The sequence below is a fragment of the Mercurialis annua genome, linkage group LG2 (assembly GCF_937616625.2).
Source record: "Mercurialis annua linkage group LG2, ddMerAnnu1.2, whole genome shotgun sequence".
NCBI lineage: Eukaryota > Viridiplantae > Streptophyta > Magnoliopsida > Malpighiales > Euphorbiaceae > Mercurialis > Mercurialis annua.
In genome coordinates this window covers 37,715,580-37,727,917 of record NC_065571.1, presented here as the reverse complement: position 1 = coordinate 37,727,917, position 12,338 = coordinate 37,715,580, and the positions used below count along the sequence as shown (strand labels likewise).

At 37.4% G+C, this 12,338-nt stretch overlaps 1 protein-coding gene across 3 annotated transcripts; it reads right to left on the bottom strand.

The window, feature by feature from the left end:
• Nucleotides 1-2,732: 2,732 nt before the first annotated feature.
• Nucleotides 2,733-7,723, bottom strand: LOC126669191 (pentatricopeptide repeat-containing protein At5g56310). Of its 3 annotated transcripts, none has more exons than XM_050362591.2 (4): nucleotides 5,138-7,723; nucleotides 4,277-4,429; nucleotides 4,104-4,207; nucleotides 2,733-3,895 (listed from the first exon to the last, which is right to left on the bottom strand). In XM_050362591.2, the coding sequence occupies exon 1, from the start codon at nucleotides 7,020-7,022 to the stop codon at nucleotides 5,469-5,471; it is 1,554 nt and encodes a 517-aa protein (XP_050218548.1). In that variant the 5' UTR covers nucleotides 7,023-7,723; the 3' UTR covers nucleotides 2,733-3,895; nucleotides 4,104-4,207; nucleotides 4,277-4,429; nucleotides 5,138-5,468. The 3 variants fall into 3 exon arrangements, with proteins under 3 accessions (XP_050218548.1, XP_050218549.1, XP_050218550.1); XM_050362592.2 differs by having other exon boundaries at nucleotides 5,155-7,723; XM_050362593.2 differs by having other exon boundaries at nucleotides 5,340-7,723.
• Nucleotides 7,724-12,338: the final 4,615 nt, after the last annotated feature.

Below are 12,338 nucleotides of genomic sequence, written 5' to 3'. Positions count from 1 at the left end.
ATTCCAATTTTTTCTTAGTCCCGTTTAATTATATCCAGAACAAATCCAAAACATGTATCCTTGAACAATTCCAACCGTGCTTTCGACAAATGGCTTTTCAACTGATCAACAACTTTATACTTCAAACAATGGTCAACCCTTGTGGTAGGAATGTCTTCAAGTTTCCAACGAGGAGACCACATCTATTGGAAAAAAGAAGAAGGAAATAAGCCAAAATTATTACAAAAATAAATTCAATCAATAAACATAATAGTAATAGCTTAAAAATTAAAAATAGAGTCTATCAACATGACTGTCAACAACATATTAACATAAAATCAACAACATATCAACACAGAGTCAGCATAAAAACAGCAATGACATAAAGTTAATAAGTTTAAGTTTCAATCAAAATCAACACAAGTCAACATAATATAAACAGCATGTCAACACATATATTAAAAATAAAATTTAAAATTATAAGTTAAAGAAGTGAAGTTGAAATAACATTTTAAAAAATATAAAAATGTAATACCTTGATGGAACCATCATCCAACACTTTTTCAGATTCAAAGGTTTCAGTGAAAAGATTTTTTCTTTACAAAACTAGAAGTTGCCTAGTCTTAGGTGCCTGTTCCAATCAACAGTATGTCAACATTATATCAATAACTTATCAACAAGTAAAAGGGAAATATTAGTAAATCATATGAAAATCATAACAAAAAATATTAAAAATATATACAACAACAGAACAGAAAACCATGGCTACAAGTCAAAAAAAGAAATTATAAAAAATAAAATTAAATGAACAATACCTTCATCGATTTATCCTCCATAACTTCTTAATATTCAGAAATTTCAAGAGAAGCTTTTCTTTTCGTACCAACGACACTTTTAACAGTTTTTTTTATTGGTGATTTCTGGAAAAGAAAATTCATACACACTGCCATTTAGCTCGATTTTATATTTGTTGTGTGAATGGTCATTTTTTAAAATAAATTTAAATTTTACCACATGTCAATCATGCTAATGCTTATTCTACATATTTTAATAACAAATGTTGACATGTTATCTAAAGATTGAATCGAAACATTTTGTGACCCTTAAATAAAAAATAAAATTGACTAACTGATTTTTAGGTAATTATCGATTCAATTTGATTTGTAGATGATTATCTTCTGAAGAGAAACTTGACTCACATAGTTTATTGGAAAACCATTTACGGATATTAAAAAGAAAAAAAAAGTCATCCTTTGGCTTATTCAGGTAATGATCGTTCAGATTACTGCTCAGTTCGTAGCAGTTCCAAATCTTGTTATTTGGTGGCATGGGACATGGCAAACAGTTTTCATAATACAACAGAATACAGCCAGGAAGCATTTGAAAATTGGTGTAAAAATGATTGATCTTACATAAAGGACTCTAAAATCATTTAAGTAGCTGGAACATTGACACGGCGCGCGAAAGAGTATTTCATATGTTAAAAATGAACAAAAAGGTAAATATCCCAAATGTTTTCAAAACGAAAAATATTGATTAAATGAAGTGTTGTCTTCAAAACAAGAACTAATCACTCAAAAGCCTTCCATCTTTAACCCCTTTTACAATTATACACAACGTAGGAATTTTTTCAATTTTATCCTATTTTCCCCTTTGTGTTTCAATTGTATTCCAAAGTATTAAATTAACCTCTTTTCACTTGAAAAAAAAATTAAAATAATCCTTCATTTTTTTATTTAATTTATATTAATTATTACTCCCTCCGGTCCATAATATTTGTCGCATTTAGCCATTTCACATAGATTAAGAAAATAATAAATATGTCTTGATTTATGTATAATTTTACTAAATTATCCATATTAATTACCACTTGTTTTATATTTGACTAGTTCTTTTAACATTACAAAGTATTTATTGATAGGGATTATTTTAGGAAATTAGCAATCAATGCTTTCTTGAAATTCTAATGTGACAAATATTATGTACCAAAAGAAATTTCAAATGCGATAAATATTATGGACCGGAGGGAATAATAATTTTTTAAAATCAAAACCGTTAAAAAAAATACCCTTTACACGAAATAGATTTATAAAAATATTAAAAACGTTATGTCAAAAAAAAGACAATGACCTTCCACCGACCCGTCGAAGCTCCTTTTCCGATAGAGGAGCTGCTAAGCTTCTTCTCAGATATGAGAAGGAGCAAGAATAGCTCCTTCATTGAGAAGGAGCTTAAGGACTGAGAAGGAGCAAGAGCAGCTCCTTGTTAGTGAAGGAGCTGCTCTTGCTCATTCTTAGATTTGAGAACAAGGAGCAACATCTCCTTTATTAGAGAAGGAATTCCGGTTTCCGGTTTCCGGTGGATCGCGGTGAAATCGGTTTTAATAAAATTTAAAATTTTAGTGTATCTAGTATTTAATAAAATCTAAAAAGTTAATTAATTATTTATTTAAGACTTATTTGAAAATTTTAAAAGATTAAAAAATTGTTTATAATTTTTAAAATAGAATAGAATATGATAATATCTTTCAATTTAGTTGTTATGAATTTTTCATCCTTAAACTAATTAAATTGACAATATTTTTGATATGGGGTTCAATTGAAACACAAAAGGCCAAAATAGGGTAAAATTGAAAAAATTCCTACAACAAGTATAATTGTAAAAAGGGTTAAAGGTGGATATTTTTTGAGCGATTCTGTGTTGCGATCACCTCATATTTTATTGAGAAAAAGTCCAGAAAACAAAGAAGAGGATACAAAATTACTAGATGTGCATCAGGTAAACTTAATCTATTGATTTAGTACATCCCAATCTGTATATTTAATTATAAATCTTGAATACACTTCATTCTCGATTCTACGAGAATTTTTATGAAAGCAATTTCAGGTCGTAGATGGCAGGTCACCTAACAGTGTCTTAGATTTTTTGCCTTTACCTTTCGGGTCTCACTAATCCCAGTTGGAAAAAAAACAATAGGAATCTTCGCTCTCGCGCAAGTCGAGTGAGAAGGACTTTCTCTCTCTTTCGCCCGACTTGCCCCCCAATCCCTTTTTCTTTTCGTATTTAGGGACCTGCAGATCTTGGAGCTATCAAGAGCATAAATCCTTGTGAAGTCGTTCAAAAACTATATGCTCCAATTTTTTCCTGCTGAACATTTTAATGACTAAAAAAATTGAATACTGTGAACCAAAACTGTCCTGAAATGAGAAGGGAAATCACGAGGATTTTGAGCTCATTGAACTGTGGCTATATCGGTCTTCAATTCACCAGAGATGAAGTACAATGGAAGAAAGAGGCCAGAGACGAGATCCTCAAATTTTTCAACAAGAACACCAACAAACAGTCCATCTTTAGGGATCAAAATTCCCATCACAAATGCAACAAACAGGGCATGAATTCCAATAGCACCAGCGTAAAACGCCTCTGCCAAAACAGTACCTAATGCAGCACAGGCATACATTTCACCCACAAGCTCGCCTTCAGGACAGCGCTGAGCCATCCATTTAAACACTGGAGGGACAATCAGTGCTCAGCAGATTATAAATCCAGACCCAGCTAGAAGTACCCATAACGATGTAAGGGGAGAACGACCAGTTCCAGAGAGAGCAAGGGAAACAGCAAGCAAAATCCAGGCAGCTACATCACTTATTGCTGCTGCAGACATTGCCATTCGACCTACATTGGTTGTCAAAAGCTCGAGTTCTGCCAAAATACGAGCCAAGACGGGTGAAGCCGCGATAGAAAGGGCGACTCCCATGAATACAAGCACCGGAGCTGCTTTAACATCAGGAGAAATAGTTCGACGAAGGATGAACGGAACTCCAATTCCTATTATAAATAAGTTGGTTCCTGAAAGAGCTATGTAGACCTCCTTTTACCTTATTTGACGAAATGGAGCTTAGGTCTAACTCAAGACCTACAAGAAACAGGAAGAAGAGAAGTCCGAGATTTGCTAATGACTCATAAGAAAACAACATTATCATTTAGTCATTTACAACTTTATTGGGGAGGAAACAACTGATATTTCAAATCCAATTTCTAAAACACACACCAAATTATAGGTGAAATCGTGCTCCCATTTGTTTAAATATAAAAAAAAGTCACAAGAGAAACCAATTACCAACCTTATGCCTAAGCCTATAAATTCCTCGAAATTGGCACGCCAAACAACTATGTCATTTTCTGCAGCCTCTCCATCTAAATTAGGCTCCAAAGCCTCAAGTATGCGCTGTAAAAGTGAGAATAAGGATTAGGACGTGAATCATCTTCTTAGTTTAACAAATAACAAGCAAACAACCTTTTCGCCGGCATGTTTTTCCAGCGATTTATTATGGTCCTTTTCTCCATCATCATTTAATTCGGCTTGTAGATCAACTGAAAATCTTTTTGCATCCACAGGCACTGCTGCTGCTAGAACACTTTGTTCTAAAGTTGCTGATTCTACGAGTATCTGCAAGTATTTTTAAAATGTAAGCTTCTAGATCTATAATAATATTTTCTAAAATGCAGAATTCAGCAAGCAGATTGCTTACATGAATTCAACATGCAGATGCCATACATAGACTGATTTTAGGAAAGTCACTATCATTTCAAATGAAGAAATCTTATTACTTATCTCTGGAAAGTTAAGAATCCTTTAATCCTAGAAAACAGCAAATTGAGACATCAATTGCAGCATAGTTGCATTCTAACCCCTTTCAGAAAGAATGGTATTCTGTTTTTATTAATAGATAAAGCATAGTTGACCACGAAAAGATATAATTTAAATTAGCTTGTATGGAGTAGATGAATGGCCTTTTATTCGCTTTTTTTCTTTTACTTCCTCTTTTCAACTGTGGAATCATGTAAAGTATTTTAGCAATCTCCTTAAGGACTGGATACCAACTTCCAGTCTATCACTACTAAGGTGGTGTTACCAACAAAATGACATGAAAAGAAAATCAAGTCTCTTCATTTTAAAGTCCCAAAGAACATTCCAAATTCAACAGAACCAAGTAGCAATCACATTTCTACAACTTTCATGGCCATTTAGGTATGAATACAGGTGGAACAAAGTTGTTTGTTTATCTAGATACGTATGTAAAAAATTATTTGCCAGCAATTATTATTTGTGATTCGATAAAACATATAAGGAATTTTTATGCAATGAGGCAGTAACCTTAGCAGACTTAGCACCTGGCTTCTTTGCACGAGCCTCTTCTTCGGTAGGTGGTGCACAAGAATTGGTTCAGGGGGAAGACAGTGATCAATGAAACGAGCAATTACAAGTCTACGGAGGCTTTCTTGTAAGGAATCTAGAGCTATACCATCCCCTGAACACACACACAGAAGATAAGCATATAGATTTTAGAATAGTGTACCTTGTTGGTTGAAACTAAAATGATGCACGTGTAGCAGAATATGAAGCAAGTCACGCGGCAGAAGTCAGCAGTCCCCAACTGCTTGCAGAGTGAAACAAAACTAAACTAAGCTCGTCCCAATGCCAATTCTCAAGTGTTAGCCAAAGTAGAAGCAGATGTACATCCTATTTCTTCTCCAAATTCAACAAATTGTTTTTCCCAAAGCTCAGAAAGTCTCAACTGCCCGTTTATGTTGCATAAAACTTGAAAGAGCTCATGAAACTGAGGATGGGATGTCTCTCCAGCAATAAACTCATTGACTTTGTTGTTCACTTCAATGCTACTTCCTCCTGCCATCTTCTTCACACCTTTGTCCCTCATTGTCTTCCTCATTACCCTACATTCTTTCCATCTACCAACAGAAGCATACAAATTAGACAGAAGTGCATAGTTTCCGCTGTTATTTGGCTCCAACTCTATTAAGTGGTGCAATGCATGCTCCCCAAGCACAACATCACCGTGAGTATAAGAAGCAGCGAGAAGGGCGCCCCATATAGGCGCATTTGGTGGACATGGCATATGTAGAAGCAGTTCTTGGGCCTCTTGGAGGTAGCCGGCGCGCCCAAGCAAATCTATCATGCATCCATAATGCTCAATCCTGGGCTGAATTCCATATGTCGACGTCATGCTGTGGAAAAACGAGCGTCCCAGCTGAACCAAACCAATATGAGCGCAGGCAGAAAGGACGGCGAGGAATGTAATTTGGTTGGGCTTAACTTGATGGGTTTCCATGCGAGAGAACATATGGAGAGCCTGTGTTCCAAGTCCATGGAGAGCCAGTCCGGCAATCATGGTGGTCCATGAAATGATAGTCTTGTGCCTCATACTCTCAAAAACAAGCAGCGCCCTTTTGATACTGCCTGACTTTGCGTACATATCTATAAGTGCGTTGCTAAGAGAAGGAGTGATGGGTAGAGCGTGTTTGTGGATGTAGTTATGAATCCATTCCCCCAACTCCAAAGCACCCAGCTGGGCGCAAGCAGAGAGAGCAGCCACCATTGAGACCCCATCAGGCTCCACATTATGAAGCTGCATGCTGCGGAAGATGGCAATTGCTTGGTGGGGCCGATTCAAGCGAGCGTACCCAGAGATGAGAGACGTCCAGGAAATGACATTCCTGTGAGGCATAGAATCAAACAGATGGCGTGCGTTTTGCATGTCGCCGAGCCTGGCATATGCGGCAAGCATGGAGTTGCAGAGGCCCATATGGGCGGTGGGAAGGGAGAGTTGATGGAAGAGGGTGCGAGCATGGAAGATGTGATGAGGGGCAGAGGAGGAGTAGAAGTGAATGAGGGAGGCGAGAACGTGGGGCTGAGAGTGAAAGCCGAAGCGAATAGTCTGGGAGTGAAGCTGGAGACCGGTGGGGAAAGCGAGGAGTCGAATAACGGCCTTGAAAGCGAAAGGGAAGGAGTAGGAGTCGGGACGCAAGCCGGCGAGTTGAATGGCGTTGAAGAGGAGGAGGGCAGGTTGAGGAGAAGCGGAGGAGAGAGCCCTGATGAGGCTGTTGTACACATCAATGTCAGCTGGGTTCTTATGGTTACTCAACAGCGAACAGGCATAGAGATCATCCACGCCTCTACGAATCATCCACGCATGAAACTGTTTCACACTGGACCATTCTGATACCAATTGCTTTACTCCCATTTTCTCATTCTACTTCCAATCCTCTATATCAATTTCACATTTTATTTATGTCTCACCATTTTGCAAAACTAATATAACGCCGAATAAAAAATCTAATTAAACACTTCGAAACACAACTAAAAAAAATTGAATTTATTATTATTCTAAAATAAAATTTGTCTTTGGATTTTTTTTCATCATTGATTATGTACTACTTCACCTAATTGTTGGTGTTTACTATGTTTTCCGCTTTTTCCCGGCAAACAATTTTTTTTTCAATTTTCCTCCTTCCACCCACGACCTTCACCCACCTCATAACCATTACCTCTATTGGGGAACCGATACTGCCCCTTTCTGGAATAGTGCCGGAAACAGTTGCCTTCGTTTGAGACGAAGCTTATCGTCTAAGCTTCGTCTCAAACGAAGTTTAGACAGAGCTTCGTCTGAGACGAAGCTTATCGTCTGAGCTTCATCTAAGACAAAGCTCAGACACAAAGCATCGTCTCAGAGAGCTTCGTCTCAAACGAAGCTAAGTGTTTGAGCTCCGTCTCAGACGCAGATCTGCGTCTTAGATAGAGCTCAGACGAAGAGTTTCACGATTCTCAGACGATGGGGACGAGATCTGTTTCTGAGCTTCGTCTCAGACGAAGGTTGGGGTCTCCGGCGGCGGGTCAGGTATGAAAGGGAGGTAGCAGGATTGAAGAATTACGGATCTAAAATTTTTGGACGATTTTTTTTCGGAATAATAAATCTCGAGATAAAATAAGAATTAATTAAAAAAATTATTTAATGTTTTAAAATTCATTAAACAAATTTAATTAATTAATTTTTTTTAATTATTTTTAATAAATAAATATGATTTTGTAATAATATATAAAATATTAAATAATTTTAATATTTAAATGATGAAGAGGGTAAAATGTGCTAAAAATTTATATCTATAAAATTGATAAGTTTTTTAAACATTGAGGATATTTTCGAATTTTTCCTTATGTGCCACCTCACTAGTTAAAGGAGATTTTGGACGAAACAACTTTTTCGTTCAAAAAAAGTTTAAGGGTCGATTTGTTTCTAAAAAAAAGTTAAAGAGTTGTCTTGAACTTTTTGAAAAACTATGAGGATATTTTTGTACCTTCGACCTTAATATAATATATTAATTTTTTTCAAAGATAAGTATATCGATATTGAAATATCAGTAAAAGGCAGAGACAATGTTAAAGCATTCCCAGTGGTGTTCTTTATAATTGATGGAGTCTCCTTCTGATCCGGTTGTATGACCTGAAAAACAGGGTAGAAGCTAACCGGACGGTGGTTGTCTGATTAACTGTCTGATGTTAAAGGCAGTATTGAGTTTAAGCAGAGTTTATTTTACCTTTTTTTAATAAATATTAATTAATTTTTTTTTATTTTTATATTAAATTAGTAAAAATTATACTCCCTCCGTCCCAATAGAGTTGTCCACTTTGCCTTTATCACATAGTTTAAGAAAAGCAATCATTGTTTATAGTTTTTGTAAAATTTTCCTTACTTTTCTTGTCACACCCCTATTTAATGTAGGGTCCACTTGCAATTTACTTTTATTAGTGGACTTTAAATAGGGATAATGTAGGAAAATTAAGTGTAAAGTTAGTTACTTTTTGAAAGTGGACAAGAGTTTTGGGACAAAAAAAATTCTCAAAGTGGACAACTCTATTGGGACGGAGGGAGTATATATTAAAAATATATATTAAATTTAATTTAAGAACTAAATATAATTGATCGAGTCTGCCTTTTGATCCGGTGGAGTAACTTGTAAAACAGGGTAGGAGCTAACCGGATGGTGGTTGTCCGATTAACTCTCTGATGCCAAAGTCAGTATTGAGCTTTGAGCAGCGTTTTGAGTATATGAATGTAATTTTGTGTTTACATCAATCTCTTTATATAGTAGTTGATTGTATACCTTGTAGACTTGGAATAGGAAAGTGAATCCTATTTAGTAGGATTTGACCCTGATTAGAAGTGTGATTCCTTATTCACACATGAGTCCTATTTAGGAACGTCTTTCTAAATAGTTTCGTCTTCCTAAGTTAGAGGTTATCTTCCTAAGTTGAAGTTTGTATCCAAATAGAAAAGATATTCGAGAAACCTTATAGATCTGGTGATCTATCTGAATCCCAGGGTCGACGCGCTTTGACCGAGTCCTCAGAGATTCGGTATACTCCTTGTGGATTGAGATTGTATTCCAGTCGAGGCGGATCTCATAGACTCGGCCACCGGTTTCATCTGGCTTAGCCCTTTGGGCAGGGAACCGATATCGTCTGAGAGTGGATCTCTTGCGACTCGGCTCCATAATACTTATGGTAGGATTCAGTATCTATCATTAGTACCCCCGCAAGTGAGCTGAAGTAATGGTATTTATGTCTTGGTAAATTTTAGCTCTATTTGAGGGGAGTCGATTCATATTTTGGCGTGTCGCTTTGATTCTTCTACAAGATTTCTATTTTTTCATCTTCATCGTTCGTTCATTCTTCATTGTATTTTGATTTTAAGGCAAGTGTCTGTTCATGTCTTCTTTAACTCATAATTAAACCGTTTATCTGTGTTTTATTCCCATCTTTCATCTTCTTAATATTGCTTTGAACGTCGCTTTGCTCCATTTTCATCTTTAATCTCCACGCTTGAATTCCCAGGTAATCTTTGTAGTAATTTTAAGGGTTATTTGTTTTGTTTGCATCGTTGTTTGAGTAGCTCTCTTATCCCTTTTTCTTCTGCATTTTAGCGTTTTTCTTTATTTCCCATTTTCTGGATAACATGTTCTTTGTGTTCTTCATTTTCTGGGTAATTTTCCTTCTTTGATCCTCTTCTTTTGTCGGTCTTCTGTAACATTTGTTTGTACTGTATCGTTTTAAATGGCGGCTAGGAGGACGAAGACAGAGTTTACCTTTATGGCCATTACCGATTCTTGCCTTAGCAAAGATGAAGTTCGGGATATTTACTTTAAGTGTAATTTCCTGTCTGAATATAGAGTTAAGTTATCTGGTTACGGGAGACCTGCTTTTGGGTCTCCTAGTTAGCCTTGTAGGGCAATTATTTTTGAAGAGCAACTTGCTGCTGGTTTGCGGTTCCCATTAGATCCTTTTTTGATAGAATTATGTAGGGATCTGAGAATCGCCATAGAAGAACTCCATCCTGAGACTATTAAAGTCATTCTTGCTTTTGTAGAAGCATGTAGGCTTCAGGGTCAGTCCCTTTCTCTTAACGTCTTTTATCATTTTTTAGAATTAAGGAAGTGTGATAGCTGTTTCGTTTTTGCTATCGGCAGGAAGGGTCGTTCTTCCATTTATTTGCCGTGTTTGGATAATGATTGGCGGAAGCGTGTTTTCATAGTTACTCACAATTTCTCTTTTCTCCATTTTCCGGATGGTTTTTCCATTTATCGTATTTCAAATTATCCATCTCCTTTCAAAGATCCAAGAGTCTTCAAGTGTCCAGGAGGTCCTCTCTAGATTATGCAATTATGGCTCGCCATGTACTTCCCTGAACTTTTTGAAGTTGGTCCACCCATCAAGGCCGAACTCTGCGGTTTCCAATTGATATCGGTCAGGACCCGCCTTCCACATGTACTTGATGTTCTCAAAGTCTTCAACAATCATGCGATTAGATCGCCTGAGCTGATGTGCCCTGCTCTACAACTTACTTACCCACCATCTTGGCTCCTCGCCGGATGAGATATCGAAAATATGGAAGAAGCCATACAAGCCGATCCAAGATTGAAACTTGGTGGTCCTTACTGGGGAAGCGCCCTCAAATCGAGGAATTTAATCGCCGGACTTGATTACGACCGAAGTGGAGTCGAGCCCTATTGTCCAAACTACATGTCTCGTCAATTCGCCTTCTGTCAAGGCCTTCCCTGTCCTTTATTGATCGCCTTCAATAATCGTGGGACCCATAGAACTTCCATAGAAAACTAGTCTGAGCTTCAATACATCACTCGCCTAAACAAAGCTTACCTTCCTCCCTTGTCCGAACTGTCTCGCCCTGATGTCAACCCTTCCTGCACTTTGGAATTCACCAACTGGTGGACCTCCATCGTTCAAACCTCTTTTGACTTGTCTCCTAAAGAAATTTTTTCGCTTCATAATTTTGATTTGCCTCCTTTAAATAGAAAACCTACTCATGCCGATTTATTTCTTTTGCAGGCTCCAAAACATCAAACTTTCATATAGGTGAGAATGAACCCCCTGCCCATGATGAGCATGAACCCATAGGTGAGAATGAACCCCCTGCCCCTGATGAGCATGAACCCCTAGGTGAGAATGAAACCTCTGCCCCTGATGAGCATGAACCCCTAGGTGAGAATGAACCCTCTGCCCCTGTTGACCATGACTTTTGTGTTGAGAATGAACCCCCTGCTTTCCCTGAGGATGAACCCCTTGTTGATGATGAACCCCTAGCTGAGGATGAACCCCTGGCTGAAAATGAACCCTTGGGTGAAAATGAGTTAGCTGATGAGTCAGATGATGAAGGGGCTGAAGTAGGTGGAAATAATATTCGGGCAGAAGTTGATGAGCAATCTGATGAAAATGAAAGTGAGTACTTTGTTTCTGATGACCTAGGTTCTTATGATGAGCATAGTTCTAGTGATAGTGAGAGAGATGAGGCAGTGAGGAGGAAGAGTAGGCATCGTAGCTATAAAGAAAGAGGCCCATATCCAGCTTTTTGTTTGGGCTTAACCTTTTCAAGTCCACAAGAGGTGAGGGAGGCTGTGGCTAAGTATGATATAGCCCTAGAAAAACCTTTGACATTTAAGAGGAATGAGGCCAATAGACTTAGGATTATTTGTGAGAAAAATTGTCCATTCCTGCTTTTTGTTAGTAGGGAGAATCCACAAGACAAGCTTATGGTTAAAACCTACATTGATGAGCATCAATGTGGGAGGGTCTATGTAAATCCTAGGTGTAGTTATAACTTCTTAGCCAAATATTTTGAGAGAAGGCTTACACTATATCCAGGAACTAAGATTCCAGATCTGATAAAGTTTGCAAAAGAGGAACTTAGGGTTAATGTCAATTACTCCATGTGTAAAAGAGCAAAAAGGAAGGTGATGACACAGCTTGCAGGCAACTATGTTGCAGAGTATGAAAAACTTGAAGCCTATGCAGCTGAGGTGAAAAGGACAAACCCTAGAAGTGCTTGTGAGCTACAGGTCTGTCCAGACATGCTGATGCAGGGGAAAAGGGTATTCTGGAGGATTTTTGTATGCTTTGAAGCATGTAAAACTAGTTGGTTGAATGGGTGCAGGCCTGTTATTGGTATGGATGGGTGTTTCTTGAAGGGTAAGTGTCAAGGACAGCTTCT